The sequence below is a fragment of the Lacerta agilis genome, chromosome 13 (assembly GCF_009819535.1).
Source record: "Lacerta agilis isolate rLacAgi1 chromosome 13, rLacAgi1.pri, whole genome shotgun sequence".
Classification (NCBI taxonomy): domain Eukaryota; kingdom Metazoa; phylum Chordata; class Lepidosauria; order Squamata; family Lacertidae; genus Lacerta; species Lacerta agilis.
In genome coordinates, this window is record NC_046324.1 from 6,611,422 (window position 1) to 6,635,968 (window position 24,547).

The following is a 24,547-nucleotide window of genomic DNA, read 5'->3' on the forward strand; positions in this document are numbered from 1 at the left end:
AAATTTATAGTGTGGTGACCTGCTCTGGTTGCCCTGCTAGGGAAAGGCAGCCATCTACTTAGAGGTTGTCGCTGGGCAATTACTGAAGTTTAACCCCACTGTTTTTGTTTTTAATTAAGCCCAAAACTTCACCAATGAGACACATGGAATTTGCACTAATTTTCTTGAAGGAAAGCCTACGTGCGAGAAAGCGGCAAGAACAGCACAGAGCTGCATAACTCACTGGCAAACACCCACTGGATAAAACCAGTTCTTTAGCTTACTCGTTTATTTCAGAAACATTGTAAGAGCTCACTTCCAAAATGCGGCTTCTGGTTGGCTGCAGGAGCATCCCGCAGCCAATTGGAAGCTGCGCCAGACATTCGGCTTCCGAAAATCATTCAAAAACCGGAACAATCACTTCCAGTTCCTGATTGTCCTGGAGCCGAAACATTTGAGTTAACAGGTTTCAGCTTCCGAGGTTCCACTGTAGTGGCAATAGCGCCCACCTGAGAGGTGCCAGAACAAAAACAGCCCAACATAGCATACAGCACTTAAGATGGAAGCCAGAACTGGATCTGTTCCCACTGCTGGGCTTATTCCAAGGGAATGCTCAACTCCAAATATTACATCTTCTCCAAATGACTACACAGCCTTGGAGGAAAACACTGGACTGCCAAAGGTCCTGTGTGTGCGTGCATGGAAATGTCCATCTAAAAAAGCATAATGCCACCAGTATATGCAACTGGGAAATAATTTTGCATTCAGTTGGCCACCTGAGGATTAATCAACGTGTTACAGCAGCCATGGGTCAGCTAAAATAAATTGTACATGGTTTCTCCACGCTTTGAGTGTAACAGGTGGCTCAAAACACCCCATGGGTCACACAACTATATGCAATCATGCATAAGTTGGGGGCCGCCTGGGCTACAGACTGGGCTAAGCAGGCTTTGTGATTTCTCTTCCAAATATGAACAGAAGAGTGTGGAGGGTGGGTGGGGGAGGGCAGAAGACACAAAAATGCAACAACCAACCGGGTTAAGAATAAAGCAAACTGTGTAAATGCCTATTATAAAAGCTACACAGGACTGGAGCTGTGATTGCCAAGGCAACTCTGAGCCAAAACCCAACAGGATTCAAGGAACTGTCAAGATTTCCAGTCAGCTCCAGTATCCTAGCCAATGGTTTCCAATACAGAATAGCCATTAGCCACTGTAGAATTGACACATCTAAGGATATTAAAAAAATTAAATTGGGTTGTATCAAAGATTGCACCCTGGAACTTCACATCACTTTTCACTGAGCAGTTGAAACTACTTTGCACACTGGTTTTACAGTCAGCACACATGAAGACTGTAAACACAAGTACACCAAAATCAGAAAGCGAGTGTCTGAAATCCATGGGACATACCATATTTACTCGAATCTAATGCTTACCTTTTCTGGCCAAATTGTGCAGGAAAAATTAGATGTGCATTAGATTCAATGGCACATTTACATTCGCCAGCAAATCCTTTTTTTGGTTTCAAGGTTCTGAAAATTGAGGTGCGCATTAGACTCAAGTAAATGTGGTAATTTCAATTAATTGTGCTAAGGACATGGGTGCCAATTCCCTCACAGTAGTATTTGTATAAGCAGCTAGGAATTTAGTTGCATTCAACTAATTTTTACTCAGAGCAGATCCACTAAAATTAATGGACCTAAGCTAGTCATAGTTATTAATTTCAATAGGTTTACTCTAAGTAAAACACTACCAGTAACCTTAGCCAAAAGGCCACTCTGAGTAAAAGCTAGTTGAATACAACTCATTGTCCTTTCCCAGTGAAATACTTCCAAGAATGCTCCTGGGCATCTTATGACATCACAGGAGTAACAAAGCCAATGGCAGCCACAGGCCATAATACCTGGTCAGCTGACGTACTCGCACGTGTAAAAAACATAACACTTCACTTGACCCCTTGCATGAGCCCAACAGAACTGAAAAAGGTAATGAAGCTTATTGGATTAAACCAGGGGTCAGCAAACATTTTCAGCAGGGGGCCGGTCCACTGTCCCTCAGACCTTGTGGGGGGCCGGACTATATTTTGGGGAAAAAAATGAACGAATTCCTATGCCCCACAAATAACCCAGAGATGCATTTTAAGTAAAAGCACACATTCTACTCATGTAAAAACATGCTGATTCCTGGACCGTCCGCAGGCCGGATTGAGAAGGCAATTGGGTCGCATCCGGCCCCTGGGCCTTAGTTTGGGGACCTCTGGATTAAACAGTAAATTTATTTCAATATTTTAACCCCAAAGCCTTTCTACCCTTTTCATTATTTTTTTCCAATAGTTCTATCTCAAAGGCTTTCAAAACATGCAGCTTATAAAATAAAGCAAGGAGGGAGTTAGAACATGAAGATGGTTGTTAATTAATAGTCCGTTATTAATTAAATTGCAAGCCTACATAAAGCTGCAGAAGGCATGCAGCAGGTGAGTGGGCGACAGAAAGCTTGTTGATGGAATTTTCGTTTCGTTTCATTTCATTTCTCTTTCCTCTTTAATTTTATTGCTGATTATAAGTAAGTAAAGGTATTGCTGGGGGGGTGCAATAACACAACCAAGGTTGTTTTGTGAATTTCAACAATTCTGCAATCCAGAGAGCAGTAGATAAAGATGGGAAGTGAAAGTGTGATGAGCTGCCCTGCCACTTATTATTATTATTATTATTATTATTATTATTATTATTATTATTATTATTATTAAAATTTGTATACTGCCCTATACTTGCAGGTCTCACGGCAGCTACAACACAAATCACAATATACAAACACAAAATATATAATAAAAACAAAAACAACCCAATAAATGGGTCAACAGCTCATTTAGATGTAAAATGTTGGATCGGAGTTAACTGTGTTCTTAACAAACCTGACCACTTTTACTTAGAATGATCACATACAGGAGAAACTCGAAAAACTAAGAGTATTGTGGAAAAGTCCATTTATGTAAGCAATTGTTTTCATTGGCTACTGGAGTTTAATATATGAGATAGACTCATGACATGCAAAGTGAGATATGTCAAGCCTTTGTTTGTTATAATTGTGATGATTATGGTGTACAGCTGTTGAAAACCCCAAAGTTGAAATTGTTAATTTGGGGTTCTCATCAGCTGTATGCCATAATCATCACATTTTTAACAAATAAAGGCTTGACATATCTCGCTTTGCATGCCATGAGTCTATCTCATATATTAGCTTTACCTTTTAAGTTCATGCTCTGGTCCATGGGGTCATGAAGAGTCGGACATGACTGAACAACAACAACTGAAAGAAATGAACCTTTCCACGATATTCTAATTTTTCGAGTTTCACCTGTACTGTTTTCAATGTAGGCCTAACTTATGTCCATGTAAATGTGCCCAGGATTGCAGTCTGTCTAAGTATTACAGCTTTTGAGCTGAAAACTTTGGTGCCAAAACTGCTATTTTGCTTCTTGTTTATCCAATTTTTGCATGCTAAAGTAGCAATGTATTTCAGTTGCATTTCTTGTATGAAGCAGCATTGCTAAGAGGGGAAGTGTGCAGAAAACCGTTAGTTTAAAGAATTTTTTTGCATTCTCGGTCTAAAAGGTAAATATTACCAGGGGAACATACTGAGTAACGACATACCTGCATGTCACACTAAACCAAAATTTCATGTGACATGAACAAGCAGGAACAAGCTGCAGCGAGTCTCAGGCTTGCATGGTTCCTCTACCCTTCAGTCAAAGAGGCAGCATTTCAAAGCTTCCACTTCTGTCTTTGATTAATCACAGCTCACTATGTTGTCCAGACTCAGAAATGTGGTTAATTTTAACTATGGTTAGTTTAAACAGGACTGCTTCAGGAACTATGGTTTGAAATTGGTTTGTCAACTCGGACGGCTAAACTAAGCTCCTTCCACGTAGGAGGAAGACGGGAAATGTGTGCGGACCGGGGGGGGGGGACGGGACGGGACACACAACACACTGGCTGCTATGCAAACCTGTTGTTTTAGACCGCAGTCTTCCATCTGCATAATTCTCTACATGTCATTGGGCAGAGAACTGAAGCCTAGGTCCAGTTAATATTTTTGAATGAACACTGGCCAGAAATGGGCTGTTCACGGCGCCAGCAAATGGAGTAGAGCAAGCTACTTAAAAAAACAAAAAACCTTAGACAAATAAATCTATACAATAATAATAACTATAAAAGCTTTGAAATACATCAATCTCTTCTTCCCTCCCTCCGTAACTTGAGGGGATGAAGCAATATATTTCTGGCACTGAATGGTTTATGCTGTATATTCAATCATCATAAATCACACATATAGATCATCATCTCCATGCTCTTTTCAGTCACCCGCCACTTTTCTTAGATTTGCACATATTGTATAGCTCCCAAGAACATGGAAAGATGCAGCTAACTAATCTCGTGTGCCTATCTTAATGTACGTTTGGAGCGTCTGGCTGTTTTTAATCTAGGCCCAACAGAAAATAGCTCTGATCGTTATTTAGGAAGTGACTTACCAGTCCCTCATTATCTTCCGAGGTTCTCTGATAATGTGCTGCTAGGGCAACATAGTCCAGTGCCTGCTTATTACATTCAAAACACTTTAATCCGTGACGAATCAGTCTCAACGGGTCCGCATACAGGGGCAAGGCTGGCTGAGCATTTGTCGAGCTCCCAGTCCCGCTCCCCGGCGTGGCGCAAGTCTTATGTGGAAGAGGGGGCAACCGTGATGTCTGAGATGTCGAAGACGCCGAAGAGCTTGTTGGAGAAGGTGAAAACATTTGGTCTAAGGAAATGGGTTTCATGAACAGCTGAGAACACTGCATGATAAAGCCTTTGCTCTTGTGATCCCTCGCATGCTTGAGCAAGCTGCATTTGTTAAAGAACAGCAGCGTTGCCGAACACTGAGTGCACATGACTTCAATGTGGACACTTCTCCTGCTGTAATGTTGGGTGAGGCTTTTTTCTAAGGCAAACGAGTCGCCGCATTCGAGGCAACAATACCCAGACGCAGGTAAGTGAATACTGCTGTCAGAAGGAGGGCTGAGGTTTGGAGTATAGATTGGCACAGGATTGGCACCATGCAACACTTTGTTGAACGCCTCGACGACGAGAGGAGCAGCTTTCTTTACCTGGTGCACAAGCGGCACAGACATCTGCGTGAGCTGGGACGGGCCGCGCCGCTGCACGGAAGATTTCGCCGCCACAGAAGCTGCAACGCTGTGGGGAACCAGGTTGAGATTGGCCAGGTGCACGGCTTTAGGAAGGAGGCTGGCAGGGTTACAGGGCTGCGCCACCACACCTGGCTGCTGCTTCTTGCTTGCCGGCTGTCCCACAATACCTACTTTCGTTGTCCCGCTGCTGCTGTTTGCCAGCAGGGATGCACCAGGGGTGCTGCTTACAGGAATGTCTGCACTCATACTGTCAACGTGGGGACTTGCTAGGTTCGCCTCTTGAGTAGTGGCTTTAGCAAAGCCCTTGCATGATTCAGTGTCTAGGGGTGCATTTGGTTCTGGTGAAGGGAAGGATTTCACAAACTCTTCAGTTGCTGAACTCTCCACGGGTGATTCTTCAGGAGATTTGCCCAAGTCATCGACTTCCGGCAGGATCCTTGTTACCATTCTTTTAATTTCACCAGAGGAGGTTTTAATAGTCTTGATCCTGACTTTGGGAATTGCTGGGGGTGAACCAGTTGCCACCGAAGGAGAGCCTTTGCTACTGCTGTCACTGCACACACTCCGGGGAGACTCAGGCTGCTTGCTGACTTTTCTCACCATCTCAAGGGGGCTTCTGGGACTCTTTGGTGACTTTGGCATCTTGGGGCTTCCCTTGACGCCATCTTTAAAGGGCCCAGAAGACTCCTTCGTCAAGTTTCCCTGGTCCTCCTTCGAGATGCCTGCAACCTTTTTGGCCTGGAGGGCTACAAGCGCAGCAACGCAGGATGAGAGCTTGGAGTGGGCAGGTTTGATACGCTGGCGAGGTGGAACTGACGAAGAGGAGTAGTTCATTTCAGGCACAGATCCTTTGCTTTCACCCAAGTTATTGCTATGGAAATTGCCATGCTGCAACCCTTCGCTGAGGAAGTTATTGGTGTCCACAAGATCTTTGACAGGGCCTTCCCGTTTCTCAGGGCTCTTGTCGCATTCCCTCTTGCTAGCATCCACCCTGCTCTCTTGCAGTTCATGCATATCTATCTTTGGATCTCTTTTACAGTATTGATCAAACATACTTAACTCTGGTTCTGCTATCTTCTTACTAAGCAGATCTAGCAGCGATGGCCCAGTTGACATAAACCTACTAAACTCTGGTTCTGGCAAGGTCCTACTAAGCAGATCTAACACAGATGATCCAGTTGGAATATACATTGGATGCGGTGGAAAATAGGGAGTTTGGACATGTTTAGGTTTATCTACAATACTGTTCTCTTTGAGTGCATCCTCCGGCTCAGGGCTGGAGATGGGGCTGAACTGACTGAATGTTGGCAAGGGCTCTGACTTTGTCTGTTCCAACTTTTCAGGATAGTTCCTCAAGCCATCACCATTGATGAAAGTGGAATCAAATTTCCCATAATTGTGAGTCTCCAGGGGAAGATCAGACGCCCGGAATCCATTGTGCAGCAGGCCTGGTCCTAGGTGGTTGTTGCCTTCCTTTTCGGCTTCAAATGACTCTTGTCGGCACGTGTTCTTCACAATGACACTCACAACTGGAATGTCAGAAGCTGGCGCTGCATGGGACAAGGGTGCACTTTCATCTATACAAATCCCAGACTGCTTGAGATGGTTTTCATTCTCCTCACCAGCTGTCTGAATGGCTTCCTTGGCATCAAGGCTGGTTGGGTCAGGAATGTCAAAAGCAGCCAGCAAGTCATCAAAGTCTGGAGTTTTCATGTCCCCCATGATGAAAACTACAAAAAAGCAAAACATTGTCAAAAGCATTCTCGGTGTGCATTTTCTGAATTTATCTCTCTTTCTAGAAATGCCAAGATTTGGGTTCGAGAAACAGTAGAAAAACATGCATACAGTACTGCTCTATTAGTAGTTCCTATAGTCTAGGAAAAACCTCCAACCTGGTTCTCTCTCTGGATGTTTTGGACTACTATTTGCAACATTCCTTGCCCATGCTGGCTGGGGATGATAGCAGTTGTAGCCCAAAACATATTGAAAGGGCCCTGTGTTAGGGAAGGCTTCTCTAGGGATTCAGTTGATTTTTCAGAAGACTATACACCCACACGTTCTACAATGGGAATGAAAGGTGTTAAATTTCTAATGAACAGACCACAAGCACACTCCTTGAGGCTTTTCTAACTTCCTCCCCATTGCACAGCTGCAGCAAGAAGGGGGCAGGGAACCCTGCAAATTTTCAGCAGGGGATTTACCTGTTGTTGCTGATACTCAAACCCAAAGCCTATGGTTTTCCTTCTACAGATCGTGATGCAGTATTATATACTAAAAATAATGATAACCCAGGGATGTGAGAAATATGCCACTCTTTCTAATAGCGAAACGTCTTGGTCCAGTGCCTATCAGTCCACAGACAAGGTAGCAGTTCACGCACAGTCAAGGGGCCTCCCAGGTATGCAGAGATGCATGTTTGTAAATTAAAAGGGGGAAAGAGCCTCAAAAAGCCCAGTTGTGTGAGGACCTGAGGACGCTCAATGGATTCCAGAAGTTACTGAAAGTTGAGTGCATCAGCTGAAAATAAAATACCGGTACTGCGGCATAAGCTTTCGTGGACTAGACCCCACATCAAGAGATGCAAATAGGCTCCAGCACCCTGAAGCTTTATCTTTAGGCGAACACAGCTGCCCTACTTGGAAGTGGCTTGCTGCATCCTGAGGGGACAGGAGACATGCCGTGAGATTTTAAAAAATCTCATACCTGCACCATACAGGGAGGTTTCAGTATAGGGGGAAAGAAAAACACAATATATATTTTCCTTTTCCTGCTCTCCAGAATCTCCTCCCCCTCTATCTTCACACATCATAGCAAAAAAGTGCTCATGTACAGGGCTAATAGCTCTTTTATACTATGGCGAGGGAAAGTTTGAGGAGCGTGGGAAAGAAAAGCTCCCCCACAAGCCCTAAACAGCATTGCAAGGCATCCTTTCAGGCTGGCTAGAGCTCTGAACAGAATTCCTGCTAAGGGCTGAGGATACACTGCAACACTTTGTTGCAGGTTCCCTCTTGTTATAAGATATAATGAACAAACATCCTTGTATTCCTGGCACCCTGAGGTTCTCGTCATTTTTCTTGTGTGTCATTTACCAGGTGCAGCCTTGCTTTTCTTGTTGTTACGGTTGGTGCGTTTCTTGCAGCAATCCCAGCCAAGGAGGGAAGGGACTAGAGTGTGGCATAAACGGATTATTTGCAGTTGGTCTGCAGCCACCAGGGCAAACCGTGCCAAAATACGCATTAGAGCAATCCCTTCCTGGCTGATAGAAAGGTTTACGGCGATGGCTCCTCTTTACCTCATGCCTTTCTGGGTTGCACACACAGGGTGATATAAGGGAATAATTATTTTGCTCCAGGCTGTACAAAGTTCATACAAAGAGCAAAGTCCACTTTCTGCGATGTGCCTTCCAGAGCTGTCAAGTGTGACAACACAGAAAGTTAAAGGGGAAACTCTTCCATTATCCTGCTGCAGATGCCAAACACAACTGCAGAAGCTGGAACTTAAAACTCACACCATTCTATATAGCACAAGAGCGCCTGGGTACGGTATCCTATACTCCAGCCTTTGCCAAACCTGGTGCCCTACAGATGCTTTGGGCTCCAACAGGGGCTACGTCTACACTGCCTATAGACTGCCCAGCTGATAAGGGAAGGACTGTAGCTCCCCTGTTTTGAATGCAGAAGGGCCCAAGTTTGATCCCTCGTACTGTACAGTCGTACCTTGGAAGTCAAACAGAATCCGTTCCAGAAGTCCGTTCGACTTCCAAAATGTTCAAAAACCAAATTGCGGCTCGTACAGCCAATCAGAAGCCGCTGAAGCCCTGTCAGACGTTCGGGTTCCAAAAGAACGTTCACAAACCGGAACAACCACTTCTGGGTTTGCGGTGTTCGGAAGCCAAAACGTCCGAGTTCCAGGGCGTTCAGGATCTCCATGTTTGGCTGAGAGAGAACACTGCCTAAAATCCCAGAGAGCTGCTGCCAATCAGTGTAGACAATACTGAGCTAGATGGAGCAATTATCTGACTTGGTCCATAAGGCATTTTCCTATACAACACAAAACATCAGGAGGGCACCCGGTTGGCAAAGGCTGCTGGACACCCTTCTCTTGACATTAGTTCAAAGGCTTCAAGGAGTGTGTCAGCTGCTACAGCAGGGGTCAGCAAACTTTTTCAGCAGGGGGCCAGCCCACTGTCCCTCAGACCTTGTAGGGGGCCGGACTATATTTTGCAGGGAAAAAATGAACGAATTCCTATGCCCCACAAATAACCCAGAGATGCATTTTAAATAAAAGGACACATTCTACTCATGTAAAAACATGCTGATTCCCAGACCGTCCGCGGGCCGCATTTAGAAGGCGATTGGGCCGCATCCGGCCCCTGGGCCTTAGTTTGGGGACCCCTGTGCTACAGTATGAAAAGCATCATCTTCAGGTAACATTTTCATTTTAATATGGCGGAAAACCCAACTGGCAAAGACAGAAACAGATTTCATCTATATACTGCCCTTTCTCCAAGGAGCTTAGAGTAGCATATGTAAGGACTATCCTGTTTTATTTTCAGAACCACCATTTCAGAAAGGTTAGGCTGAGAGAGATTGACTGGTCCAAGATCATGCTGCTTCACTGTAAAAATGGATGACCTAGCAAGAACGGGGCCCAGGATGATCCATGTTCAGGCAGAACTAGTATAAAAAAGTGCCTTGTTATGAAAATCATGAGCGCTAGACCAGGATGCAGCGCAGGGTTCGAAGTTACCGGTAGCCAGGCACTACCCCTGCACCACCTCATATTTTGGACTTCTAACTCTACAATTCAATGAAAACCACAGGCGTTAAGCAAGACTCTTGCCAGCTGTTAGATACATCCAACCCTGGTGAAAACAGCCTTCATCTGCACTGTCAGAAAGGGGGGGGAGAGAAGTATGGGGCAAAATATAGATGTATACCTGACCTGTTCTACAACTCTTCTGCAGACCACCTCACTGAAACTTACAAGCTACAAGTGGTCTGTGAACCTAAGTTTGAAAAACTCTACATTAGGGAATCTTGCCTACCACAGATGATTCATAAAGAAAGGTTAATGGTTTCTATGCAAGTTTGCTTTTTTTAAAAAAACTTTGCCGTTGGAAGCCTTGAAGTGTGAAAAATACCCTAAGTCACATTGTACTGTGCTCTACCCAAAATTAACGATTCTTCACAAGACTGGCACGAATGCAGGTATATCTTTGAAAGGGTCCGAAAAGTTCCCTTGTGATGGGAAAACAGATTTTCTTGTGTAGACCAAAGATTGCAAAGATTAAGAAGCACGGAAGATCATCCCAGGTGTCGGTGAGTGCCAATCTATGAACTAAGGGTTAGAAAGACTGGGCAGTTCAGACAATCCATGGTTTCTAGTGCTTTAGACAGGAAGCCCAACTCAGACATCACAGAAAATAATGGATTCTGCTAAGCCAGCCTTCCCCAACTTGATGTTCTCTAGATGTTTTGGACCACAACTTCCACTATCAATGACCATTGGTCAGTATCAGGCTGACTAGTGCTGATGGGAACAGAAGACATCAAGTTGGGGAAGGCTGCGCAAAAAATAAACCAGGGTGGATTTGATTTAAATCAAACTGATTTAAATCATGATATAAATCACTAGTCAGTAAGGCTCAGAGCCGATTTACATAAAAATTTAAATATTTTTTTTTTTTAAATTTAAATCGGATTTTTTTTTTTATTATTTAAATCGGCCCTGAGCCTTACTGACTAGTGATTTAAATCAAATCCACCCTGAAATAGGAAGAATGGCAGATGAAGATGATGGAATACATGGAACTCGCAGAACTGACCGCCAGAATCCGGGACCAGAGGGAGGAGACGGTGTCACGAGATTGGAAAAAATTTAAAGACTATTTAGTTAAATCAGCAAAATTGAATATTTGAGCAGAGATAAATAGAGGCTTTAATAGGTTTATGTTAGATAAAACTGGCAAGAGAAAATTTTTGTATGAATGATCTCTTTGTTAAATAGGAGTTAAGATTTGATATTAAGATAAGATTTATAGTTGATTAAGTATATGACCGAGTAAAGTTAAGCATATTGAAAATTTGAGCAAATGTTAATTGAACAAGATATAAAGCTACCTTAAAGATGTATTTGATTTTGAAGACAGTGGAGGGAATGGGGGAAGTCCCCAAATAGAGAAGTTAGAAACAAGGAAAGTACAAAGATAGGTATTGGTCAAGGTATGTATATGTTCTTTTTTCTTTTTATGTTTATTGTTATTGTTATTGTTTTTATGGTTGTTTTTATATTGTTTAATATGCCTTGTGTTGTTGTTGTATTTTGTTTTTCTGTGTTTTATTGGAAAATAATAAAATCTTATAAAAAAAAAAAAAAACAAATCCACCCTGAAATAAACAGACCGTAAAGTTACGCATGAGAGTGTAAGCCGAGCTTGTTCCAAAGTCTACAAAACATGGATTTCAGGGTTATCTGAACCAGGACTATAAAGCTATGTGCAGTTTTAATTTCACTTCTAAAACTCCAACAATAGTCAACTAGTTGTCATTTGGGAGCTCAAAAGCAAAGAGTACAATAGTTACAGCCACCCACTGTTATTCACCCCCAGTATCTGAGGCGTACTGTATATTGACATTGAATATGGATAGTCCACTGTGTCAAGGCTAATAATAAGTTAGCCAACATGGTTTTGTCTAAGGTTTCTTTAATGCTCTCTTACTCTGCTGGCTATTATCTTTTGATGAAGAATTTCATCGGGTCATCCTGCAATAAGTACTGTTTATTTACAAATTAAATAACAAGTAAGAGCATCTTAAATGCAGCCTCCCAGGATCCAAGCAAAGGATTTTGCCCCTCCCTCCCCACAACTCATCAAGGAGCCAACCAGACTGGCATCTGAATTTCTTCTTTAGCACTGGTGATGGCACTGCACCAGAGGGCAGCTGACTAGCTTGGCAGCATGGGCAGAGGATGTGAGAAACATAGCTCTGCTCTCCAAAATCTCACTGTTGTTTTGTCATCGTTGTCCCCACACCACCTGAGACAGGATCAGCACCACAGCCTCCCATCCAGTCACTTATCAGTAAGTTTATCCTAGTTTCAGCGCCAGGTTTAGGGTGGTGCAGGTGGTTCCCCTGCCCAGAGCGCTGAGCCGAGGGGGTACAAAAATGAGAAGATCCATAATTGAGAAGATCCATTTGGGGGTTTGGGGACACCAAATTTTGGCCTCGCACACAGCGTTGTGTTACAAAAGATTACCAAAGTCCACCCCTGAATAACTGCCAGTAGCATCAGAATAAGCTCTAAGTCTGTACTCTGCTACTTCTTAATTTGTCTTGAATCTGCTGCCAAACAATGCCAGATGTGTTTGGGTAGACAGGCATTTCTCTCTATGCACTCTAACGATGATAAGAACATAAGAAGCCCTGCTGGATCTAGGCCAGCATCCTGTTCTCACAGTGGCCAACCAGAGCCGCGAGAAACCCACAAGCAGGACCCAAGCTTGAGCACTCTCCCCTCCTGCAGTTTCCAGCAAATGGTAATCCCATTGCTCAGTCCCAGCTCCTGCCAACCTAACAGTTCAAAATCATGCCAGTGCAAGTAGATAAATAGGTACCACTCCGGCGGGAAGGTAAACGGCGTTTCCGTGCGCTCTGGCTTACGTCACAGTTCCGTTGCGACAGAAGCAATTTAGTCATGCTGGCCACATGACACGGAAAGCAGTCCGTGGACAAACGCCGGCTCCCTTGGCCTGAATCGAGATGAGTGCCGCAACCCCATAGTCACCTTTGACTGGACTTCACCGTCCAGGGGTCCTTTACCTTTTAATCAAGCACATCCAAGTGTGGAAGCAGAGCAGAGCCATCATGGCTAGTATACAATCTTTGTAATAGTATCCTGCCCTGAAATTAAGCTCTTCTTCACAGGGATGATCATAATTTTAGGTGCCCATTTCTATATATTCTCTAGTATTAGCGTATGACCTCTTGGGGAATAGAACTTTCTTAAAGTGTCCATGATACAAAATTCATATTGTGGCAATAAGATAACACGTCCGGATAGATTACTCAAGCCGCAACTTGTCTGTGGATGGTAGTCTTTCTCTCTGCTGAAGTCTGAGAATTGTAGCATCCACTACCAATAGAAACATTTGAGCTCCTAATGCATCAGGCTAAGAAACAAGACATTTCAGACATCACAAAGCCACCGTAGACAATCTAAATCCTCATGAAACAGCTGGAAAAGCTCAAAAAGTGGGAGCCGTGGGTGTTGCTATAGTTCCAAATGTGCTCACAACTGTTACTTGCAAATATTTTATCCATTTATTTAAATAAATGAATAATCACAAATGGGGAAGGGACCACAGTTCAGCAGAAGAACAAAAATCCAATTCCCCTATATCTCCTCTTAAAAGGATTTGGTAACAGGTGATATGGAAGTCTCATCCCAAGACCCTGGAAAGCCATAGCTAACTAGAATTTTTAAACAATATTGGGCCAAACTGACCAGTGGTCTGGCTCAGTCTCCTATGTTATCCCAGCGCCCTCCATTACTTGTAGGGATCTATTGAGACTTCCACAATACTCTGCAAAATTTAAAATATGCAAATATAGCATGATGCACACTTAAATTGGTCATGCCAAATACAGGAGTGAAAATATGCACTGCCTTCATTAAATACCAGGGTCTTAAGAGGCCCATTGGTCATCTCTCAGATATTCTATGAACTGCCCTCTCTAGCTTCAGTTTGGAAACCACATCAATGAGAGCCAAGAAGAAGTGTGCATCCATCAATCATAATCTGGTATCCTCCTTGCGGATGCAAAATATGCAAAAAAAGAACATTCCATGCGGTCCTACAATTCATAATAAATGTCCAAGGGATGGTAATGTTAAGCCAGGCACCCCCAAACTCGGCCCTCCAGATGTTTTGGGACTACAATTCCCATCATCCCTAGCTAACAGGACCAGTGGTCAGGGATGATGGGAACTGTAGTCCCAAAACATCTGGAGGGCCGAGTTTGGGGGTGCCTGTGTTAAGCCTTCTAGGATTTGCTACACACCCTGGGTTGATATTCTTTACCCACTTATTCCTTCCTTTTCCTTGTGTGTCTATTTAGATCAGAGATGGGGAGCCTGAGGCCCTCCAGTTCTTGTTGGACTCCAACTTCCATCAGCTCTAGCCAGCATGGCCACTGGCACGGATGATGGGAGTTGTAGTAAAGCAATATCTGAAAGATTACAGGCTCCTCATTCCTTCTTGAAATCGTATACCTGAGGGCTGGGTTTTGCCATTCCTGAGTTTATGCCACATATTGTATTATACCTTGTTTTAGGGGTATACACTAGGTGACTCTTCGTTCATCTAGCTCACTATTGTTTAAACAGGCTAACAGCAGGTCTTCAAGATTTCAGAAAGGAGACTTTCCAAGCACTGACATGAGATGGCTGAGACTCGAACCCAACACCATTTGCATGCACAACATCCACTCTACCACTGAGCTACAGGCCTTCTCCAACTGGGTTCACATATGTGCTCCCAACCCTTTCCAAAAAGGTGCTGTTTTATTGCCCCATCAACCAAGGTGGTTACTAAAAAGCTGAATGGAGATAAGGACTGCACACTAATATCATCATCATCATCATCAATATTATGAGTTATAGTCCCATCAAGATGAGACAAGGCCCAACACAAAGAGAAATTACAAGTTCAGCTTTATGCATTCACTGCAAATGACCTGTCCAATTTAAATTCACTCACAGACTTAACTGCCTGTTCACTTTTGAAACTGTCTTCATTTGAAGAATCTTAATGCTATTAAGAAACAAGCAGGCATTTTAATGCCTTCATTAAAGAGGGAAAGAGATTGCCAAAGTGTAAGATGACGCGAAAACAATTCAAAAACTTTTCCACCAGCAATGGTCATCAGTCACAGTTTGCTAAATTTCCCCAACAATAGTCAAGTCAACCATAGGAACAGAGTATGTAAGTGTAACACTGCAAAAACACCTCGAGGGCAGACTGAAGACACTAAAAATGCTACCAAAGGAAAGGATCTTATTTTGCTGGTTGCAAACACATTTACAAATTCAGGTTTGAAAGGAACAGCCCCAATGATAAAGTCACAAACTGGAGAAGCATTTCTTGTAAAAAGTGTTGCTCTGTTTTTAAAGTTAAATTCAAAAGTAGTAACCTAGTACCCTAAGCACATATAACAAAATCCAAAGAACGTTATTTCCTATTATCTTCACCTTTGTATCCTCCCTCTACTGCCTGTGTCAAATTGCTAAGTGTTGAGTTTTTCAGGGCAAGGACTTGTCTTCACACAAACTGTTAGTCAATAATCATAACACCCCTTAGCTCTCATGACCTCTCAATTTTTTGAAAATCACACTTCATTTGTAAGCTTACTGGCTCTTTGGTATTTGCACCATCAACACCAACCGAAAACCCATAGTGGGTATTCTTGCTCAGCTCCTCCTCCTCGTAGCACAGCCAAAAAACAGTCAATTGGAAATTGCTGAGTACTTGCTATCACCAATAAATGTACAAAATTGTTTACACATACTCATTCCTTGGTGGAGTCCTAACTACCCACCTCCAAACACCTCCATTTAATAAACACTGCTTTAGGTAAAGGTAAAGGTACCCCTGACTGTTAGGTCCAGTCGTGTCCGACTCTGAGGTTGTGGCGCTCATCTTGCTTTACTGGCCGAGGGAGCCGGTGGACAGCTTCCAGATCATGTGGCCAGCATAACTAAACCGCTTCTGGCGAACCAGAGCAGCTCACGGAAACGCCGTTTACCTTCCCGCCGGAGCGGTACCATTTTTTTTAAAAGATTAAAATAGCTTTTTAAAATTTCAATCTTATAAAATACAATCATATCAAATCAACCAATAGAAACAAATAAACAATAAACAAAGAATAAAAAGCATATAATCTAGACATAATAACCCACAAAAAATATGAAAAAACAAAGCACACGGAAAAGGAAAAAAAGCAAAGAATTATAGATAACAATTAAAAATTGGTTTCCAATTGTATGTATATCGCTTCCCTTAGTAATAAAGCAAAACTTGCTATACCTCATACAATAATTGAAGAGTAAATAACTAAATAAATAGCTCACATTTTAATATAAATCTCCCCACATATATCTCAATCTAAGCAAATCACCAAATCTGTTCTTATACCTTTTTTTCCAGATAGCGGTACCTATTTATCTACGTGCTTTCAAAATGCTAGGTTGGCAGGAGATGGGACCAAGCAATGGGAGCTCACCCCGTCGCGGGGATTCGAACCGCCGATCTTCCGATCAGCAAATCCTAGGCTCAGTGGTTTAGACCACAGCGCTACCCGCGTCCCCTAAACACTGCTTTACCTAGACAATTAACTTGCCAATGTTTACAAACATTTTCTGGTATTATTTTTACCATTGCATGAAGCATCATTTTTCTGCTCCTGACATACTGATACATCTACAGGTATTTTGGCATAATCATTCAATTGCAAGGTGATTTCCCGACCCCCCCGACTCCCCCCCAAAAAGAAAAATGCTGAATTGTCTCACGGTATCTAAGTAAAAATGTCATTCTAGCAAGGGAAGTTAAACCTTTTTTTAAGCCTAACCCAAAACATATCACATGACAGTAGATCTCATAAGTTTTAGCAGGGTTTACTTCAAGGCAATGAAGCTTTGGATTTTTATTATTCTTCCAGACCATGATGGACATAGTTTGAACGCATTTGATGCAGCAACCTTGCTAAGGCTAAGTCGGCCTGTTTCTGGTCAGTGCTTAGGTGGGAGACTGCCTGGGTCCCCATGGTCAACTGCAGAGGGGGGAAATGGAATATTATAAGTGTAATAAATAAATAGCAAGTGAGTGTAATCCTCTACACACTTACCTGAAAATAAGCCTCATTGAATATATATGTTTTTGGGAGGGCAGAGATGATACTTCAGAGTAAACGTGCATAGGATTGTGCTCAGTGATGTGGGTCTTCTAGAAAATTTTCCACCGCAAATTAGGGTAATTTGTAAAGCATACTTTGCAATTTGCAGGAGCTAAAGAGTGATCTAATTTAGCATGCTTGTTTTACTTGCATTTAGCGAACAACAGTAAACATTTTGAAACTGCCAAGCTTGCCAAATGCTATATTTGTAACTGGCATCCAATCACTGCTAGCACTGAACGAATAAAACTGAAAGTTTTCCACGGAAAAATAAAGCACTGGAAAATTTTCCGTTCCACATCACTGATTGCCCTGTAAGGCTATGAGTTGGTTCAATGTCAAAATCATGAGTTCCCAGCTTAAATATTAGTTCAGTCATGGGTAGCCTTGAGAAGCTCCAATAACTAAATAAATAATCAACCCCTGTCTGTAATATGGTGATAGTATCTGTCTCTCCAAAATATCCTTACAACAGCCCTGCGTGGGGAATGCTTTCAGCTCTTGATAAAAATAAAAAACAGGGTTGTATTCAACTAACTTTTACTCTGAGTAGACCCACTAAAATCAATGGCCATGACTAATTTACATCCATTCATTTCAATGTACAGTACTACTGTGAAAGTTAGTTGAATACAATCCATTGTAAAAAAAAAATTACCCTAGACACATTAACTCAAAATTAAGTTCCAATATCATCTACTGGACTTGATTCTTAGCATGTTTTGTACCAGACTGCAAATATTTTATGAGACCTGACTGGTCTTTCTGAAGAAATTTGAGAATCGGCTGAAGCTTAGCATCCCCAAGGAGCTTTCCACTGGCCAACTGAAATGCTCGGCAGCACTCACCCTATGAATTCCCCAGGGGAGTGCTCATGAATGTTGCAACTTGGGGGTAGAAACCAAGTAAACATGCCCAGAAGGAGGTGGTGTTGATAGCAGGTTAGGTATTTTGAAGCTTAGGGCACAGGAGCAGGAGAAAAACCATTATCTGATAAATAAGGCACCTGTCAAGGTTGAGAAGAGTAAGAGACCCAAAAGTGGGCAGATCTGCAAGGGTGCCCAGATTAGATCTAGAATTTAAGACTGAGAAGGCAGCTCTTTGCCAAATCGACGTGAGCTCAGTCCGCTTTTGCATCTATGGAAAATTCACATGCGTGACCAAGGTTTATTTGCAAACCCACGGGTTATACAGGTGCATACATCAGGGAGTCAGGACGGGCTGTGTGTCCTCTTGTCCAAATGTCTACACAGCAGCAAAAACAAAGTGTCAAACCAATGCACAAAGCGACCCCCGGTACAAAGTGTAGGGCCCCCCTATAATAACTGGGTGGGGGCAAATAAATCGTCCCAGTACAGTACGTGGGGGGGGGGGGGAGGGAGGCACTTTGTTATTCTGCAACAGCATCCTGAATAGCCATTCAGAGGGATGCACTGCCCGTCTATTTGGCCTGCCTGTGGGCATCCCCACAAGACGACACCTTGCCCGACCTCTGGGGCAGGTCAGCAAAGCAAGAGATTTTGCCAAGGGCAATGCCCTCTCCAACGCCGGGAGGTCTCTAGGGCCACCTTTCCGATCTCCCTGCCCCTAAAGTGAGCAGACAGAACGCGACTGCACTCAGCTGTGGGAGAGAGAGGGGTGCACTGGCACCCTATTAGTATTCTGATCCCCCCCAAAAATAAAATGCAACGGGGGTGGGTTGCGAAAGTGGGGAGAGGGTGGAGGCGGGAGGGGGAGCAAAGCAGCAGACGTCTCGTCTGGACGTGCAAATCGGTGGGGTGGCGCAGGCTGGTCCCGGGGGCGGGTTGGTGATGGCGATGGGCAAGAGGCACGCTGCCCGTGGGTCTGCCCCATAGGGGAGGCCGGCGTGCAGGCAGGCATCCCCCAGCCCCGCAACCCAACGGAGAGCATGGCGTGAACGGACCCTGCCTGGAGCCGCCGCCGAGGCGAAACGGGGTTCTGGCTGGCGGCGGAACTCGGCTGCCCGGGGTCGCCGCTCTCGCGCGCCTGCCACGGGGATCGGTCTGCCCGCCCGCCCGCTTCTCCTCCCTGCCCGCGCTCCTACCCGAGTCTCGGGGAGCCTCCGAGGAGAGGGGCCTGCGCCAGCGAAGGGGCCGCGGCTGCGCTAGGCCAGGCGCCGAGGGAGGCGCCCTGCGCCAGGCCCGGCCGCGAGCGCCACGGCCCGCTCGCCCCGCCGGCACTTACCGACACCGTCAGCTCCGCGGTGGGCTCCGTCGCCGCCCGGGCCCGCACAGGCCTCACCCAGCGCCGGGCAGCGGCTGCCTCAACATGGCGGCGGAGGGCGCGGGAGGGGCTGAGCACGGGGCGGGGCCTCGGAGGACGGGCCCACTCGCCCCGGCGGCCTCGCAGTGAGCGGGATGCGGCACAGGAGAGCGCCCGGGTCGGGCAGGGAGAGGGCGGCGGCGGCCGGGCTTCGGCGGATGCTTCAGGGGCCGCCGCCGCCGCCGCGTCTCCTGAGCGGCGCCTCTCGGGTTGGCAGTGGAGGCCCGCCCCGACCCCCTGAGCTCTTGGCGGCCCGGCTTTGCCACACAGCTCGCCTCCGGTCCAGCCTCCTTCGGAGCCGCTCGCCTTCACTCCAGCAGCCTCGCCGTTTCTTTTCTAGTATAATTTTTATTACATTTTCCGTTTTACAATTTCAAATACTCATTTCACATCCTTAAGATATCAGTGACTCCCCTTGTTCTCTTTCCATGGTTCATTTTACATATCATAAATCCCTGCATATTTTACAAAAACTATACCAATCGGTTTTCCATTATTACATCCAACAGAACTTACTTACACTGTTGAATTTATCTCAACGCTGCCAGCGCTTTCAGTTGTACACAATTATTTTCCATATATTCAATAAACGTTTTCTGCTCTCTTTTAAACGTATATTCTTGTTCTCTTAGTCTGTATGTTAAGTCTGCAAGTTGTGCATATTCTGTTAACCTTAAGTTGCCATTCTTCTTTGGTTGGGACCTCACTCATTTTCCCTTCTGGGGCTGTTATAAGAATTTTAAGGTCTTATATAATAGATGTTCATAAATGTACCAAGCAAACACATACAAATATGTAAACCCCATGTCTGAAACCCACAGAAAAGTCCTGAAACCATTTTCTCTCTTCCAAATTGACCTCAAATATTTCTCTGCAAGGTGGAAGGAAATGGGAAATCTCCCCATTGTCTCTTTGCTCACAAATCCTGTCTCAAGACTCCAGGGCACATTTAAGATATGAATAGGGTGAACCTGTGACCTGGATTCAGGAACTGAGTAGTTATCATAACAAAAGAGTGGCCAGGATGCCCACCAGGTAATCCAATCAGGTAACCTGACAGACTGATCGCTGAAGAATTGATGCAAAAAGATCAAATTTATCCATCCTTAAAGAGTGACCCCATGGACCAGAGCACGCCAGGCACGCCTATCCTTCACTGCCTCTCGCAGTTTGGCCAAACTCATGTTAGTAGCTTCAAGAACACTGTCCAACCATCTCATCCTCTGTCGTCCCCTTCTCCTTGTGCCCTCCATCTTTCCCAACATCAGGGTCTTTTCCAGGGAGTCTTCTCTTCTCATGAGGTGGCCAAAGTACTGGAGCCTCAACTTCAGGATCTGTCCTTCTAGTGAGCACTCGGGGCTGATTTCTTTGAGAATGGATAGGTTTGATCTTCTTGCAGTCCATGGGACTCTCAAGAGTCTCCTCCAGCACCATAATTCAAAAGCATCAATTCTTCGGCGATCAGCCTTCTTTATGGTCCAGCTCTCACTTCCGTACATTACTACTGGGAAAACCATAGCTTTAACTATACGGACCTTTGTCGGCAAGGTGATGTCTTTGCTTTTTAAGATGCTGTCTAGGTTTGTCATTGCTTTTCTCCCAAGAAGCAGGCGTCTTCTAATTTTGTGACTGCTGTCACCATCTGCAGTGATCGTGGAACCCAAAAAAGTGAAATCTCTCACTGCTTCCATTTCTTCCCCTTCTATTTGCCAGGAGGTGATGGGACCAGTGGCCATGATCTTAGTTTTTTTGATGTTGAGCTTCAGACCATATTTTGCGCTCTCCTCTTTCACCCTCATTAAAAGGTTCTTTAATTCCTCCTCACTTTCTGCCATCAAGGTAGTGTCATCAGCATATCTGAGGTTGTTGATATTTTTTCCGGCAATCTTAATTCCAGTTTGGGATTCATCCAGTCCAGCCTTTCGCATGATGAATTCTGCATATAAGTTAAATAAGCAGGGAGACAATATACAGCCTTGTCGTACTCCTTTCCCAATTTTGAACCAATCAGTTGTTCCATATCCAGTTCTAACTGTAGCTTCTTGTCCCACATAGAGATTTCTCAGGAGACAAATTAGGTGGTCCGGCACTCCCATTTCTTTAAGAACTTGCCATAGTTTGTTGTGGTCGACACAGTCAAAAGCTTTTGCGTAGTCAATGAAGCAGAAGTAGATGTTTTTCTGGAACTCTCTAGCTTTCTCCATAATCCATCGCATGTTTGCAATTTGGTCTCTGGTTCCTCTGCCCCTTCGAAATCCAGCTTGCACTTCTGGGAGTTCTCGGTCCACATACTGCTTAAGCCTGCCTTGTAGAATTTTAAGCATAACCTTGCTAGCGTGTGAAATGAGTGCAATTGTGCGGTAGTTAGAGCATTCTTTGGCACTGCCCTTCTTTGGGATTGGGATGTAGACTGATCTTCTCCAATCCTCTGGCCACTGCTGAGTTTTCCAAACTTGCTGGCATATTGAGTGTAGCACCTTAACAGCATCATCTTTTAAAATTTTAAATAGTTCAGCTGGAATATCATCACTTCCACTGGCCTTGTTGTTAGCGAGGCTTTCTAAGGCCCATTTGACTTCACTCTCCAGGATGTCTGGCTCAAGGTCAGCAACCACATTACCTGGGGTGTATGAGACCTCCATATCTTTCTGGTATAATTCCTCTGTGTATTCTTGCCACCTCTTCTTGATGTCTTCTGCTTCTGTTAGGCCCTTTCCACTTTTGTCCTTAATTGTGGTAATCTTTGTACGAAATCTTCCTTTCATATCTCCAATCTTCTTGAACAAATCTCTGGTTTTTCCCATTCTGTTATTTTCCTCTATTTCTTTGCATTGCTCGTTTAGAAAGGCCCTCTTGTCTCTCCTTGCTATTCTTTGGAAATCTGCATTCAATTTCCTGTATCTTTCACGATCTCCCTCGCATTTTGCTTGCCTTCTCTCCCCCGCTATTTGTAAGGCCTCATTGGACAGCCACTTTGCTTTCTTGCATTTCTTTTTCATTGGGATGGTTTTCGTTGCTGTCTCCTGTATAATGTTACGAGCCTCCAACCACAGTTCTTCAGGCACTCTATCCACCAAATCTAAATCCTTAAACCTGTTCTTCACTTCAACTGTGTATTCATAAGGAATTTGATTTAGATTGTATCTTACTGGCCCAGTGGTTTTTCCTACTTTCTTCAGTTTAAGCTGGAATTTTGCTATAAGAAGCTGATGATCTGAGCCACAGTCAGCTCCAGGTCTTGTTTTTGCTGACTGTATAGAGCTTCTCCATCTTTGGCTGCAGAGAATATAATCAATCTGATTTCGATGTTGCCCATCTGGTGATGTCCATGTGTAGAGTCGTCTCTTGTGTTGTTGGAAAAGAGTGTTTGTGATGACCAGCTTGTTCTCTTGACAGAACTCTATTAGCCTTTGCCCTGCTTCATTTTGAACTCCAAGGCCAAACTTGCCAGTTGTTCCTTTTATCTCTTGACTCCCTACTTTAGCATTCCAATCCCCTAAGGTGCTACTGGAAGGATTTTTTAATTTTTTATTTGGTTTTGACTATGGCAGGCCAACACGGCTACCTACCTATACAAGGGCTTGCACACCTTTGTCCTGGGTCCCTCCTTCCCTCTTGTAGGGGTGGGAGCACCCTGTTCCAACAGCTTTAATAAACATCAGGCTTACTAGCTGCTTTGGTTCTCAATATTCTCTGGTTGGTCTCTGTTATTTTCTCCTACCGATAGAGAACCTACAAAAGGACTCTATATGGGCTCTTGGGTACCCCACAAGGGAAAAGGAGCAGTTTCCCCCCTCATAACAGGGCTAACAAAACACGGGCCGCAGTTGTTGCATACATAAATAACCTTTTCTGACACCTGCAGAATTTCAGTCTGACTTATCCCCAACAGAAAGGACTCTGGGTTTTTTTAGGAAAGTAATTTTAAACCTTTTTTTTTCAATTCATTATAGATCATTTCCCAATACTCTCACCCTTTTACATGTCCACCACATATGAAAGAACATTCCCTCCGCCTCTTTACACCTCCAGCAGCCTCACCATTTCAGCCCTTTCTTGTTATTTGCAAAAATAAACCCTGAAAGGCACCGAAAGCAATTAATGAGTTTGCTTATAATAGCATTTATAACCCACCTCCAAGGGGTTCAGGGTGGTAGACATAATTTATTTCATTGTTGTTTCTTCACTTCATTTCCCCCCTCACACTATTTATTTGCTTCTTCCTCCAAGCTGTTCAGGTCCTGCTTTTTGATCCTCATAACACCCCTGCGAGGTGGGGGTGGGTGGGTTGCTTTTTGCCAGCACCAAAATTACCTTGGGGCGCAAACCTGGGCAGTGTCTGTGGAGGTCCTAGGCTGCCCAGATGACTTGCTGATGTGGCAACAAGGAAAGCAGAGCAATGCCTGAAGCTTGCTGCAGGAATCGCCAGAATGAGGCTTCTTTGGCGATCCCTCGTAGCCGAGTAAGATTGCCTTCCACAAACACGGTTTTTAACAGTGAGACTGTGGAGGCCAATTCTGGATCCACACGTTCTTCCACAGTGGGGACATAGGTTTCCGGATGGGAGTTGATCACAGTGAGGGTTTCCCAAAAGTGCCTTCCTCTTGGCACATTTCTCCCTTTTGTTCTGAGTTCGAGCATCTTCAAAGCCCATGACACCTTTGGTAAAGGCTGTTCTCCAACTGGAGCACTTGCAGGCCAGTGTTTCCCAGTTGTCGGTGTTTATATTACTTTTTTTTTTAGAACAGCCTTGAGGGCATCTTTAAACCTCTTTCGTTGTCCACCGTCCACCGGTATTTCGCTTTCCATTTTTAAGTTGGGAATAGAGTAGTTGCTTTGGAAGGCGATAATCAGGCATCCGCACAACATGACCAGTCCAACGAAGTTGGTGTTGAAGAATCATTGCTTCGACACTGGTGATCTTTGCTTCTTCCAGTACACTGGCATTAGTTTGCCTGTCTTCCCAAGTGATGCCTGTCTTCCCAAAAAGGAGGTATGTAGGCGCCATCCAACCATCTTAGGGACTCAACTCCAGATTTGGGTAGGGTTTCCTTCAACTTTGGGATTCTGAGCACAATCCTTCAATGGCTGCGCTCATTCCTCTCTGGTCAGAGACAGAGGGTGGCACTGGTGGGGGGGAGA

At 44.3% G+C, this 24,547-nt stretch overlaps 1 protein-coding gene across 2 annotated transcripts in view; it reads right to left on the reverse strand.

The window, feature by feature from the left end:
* The window catches only part of ZNF592 (zinc finger protein 592), a 42,734-nt gene extending 23,283 nt beyond the window's left edge, over window positions 1–19,451 (reverse strand). The window contains exons 1-2 of one of the 2 annotated variants that reach the window (XM_033166627.1): window positions 19,328–19,451; window positions 4,509–6,895 (exon numbers count right to left, since the gene is read on the reverse strand). In XM_033166627.1, coding sequence (XP_033022518.1) covers window positions 4,509–6,887 — 2,379 coding nt within the window. In that variant the 5' untranslated portion in view covers window positions 6,888–6,895; window positions 19,328–19,451. Of the gene's footprint in view, window positions 1–4,508; window positions 6,896–19,187; window positions 19,272–19,327 lie in introns of those variants that run through there. The other variant, XM_033166628.1, reaches the window with a different exon arrangement.
* Between the last annotated feature and the right edge of the window lie 5,096 nt (window positions 19,452–24,547).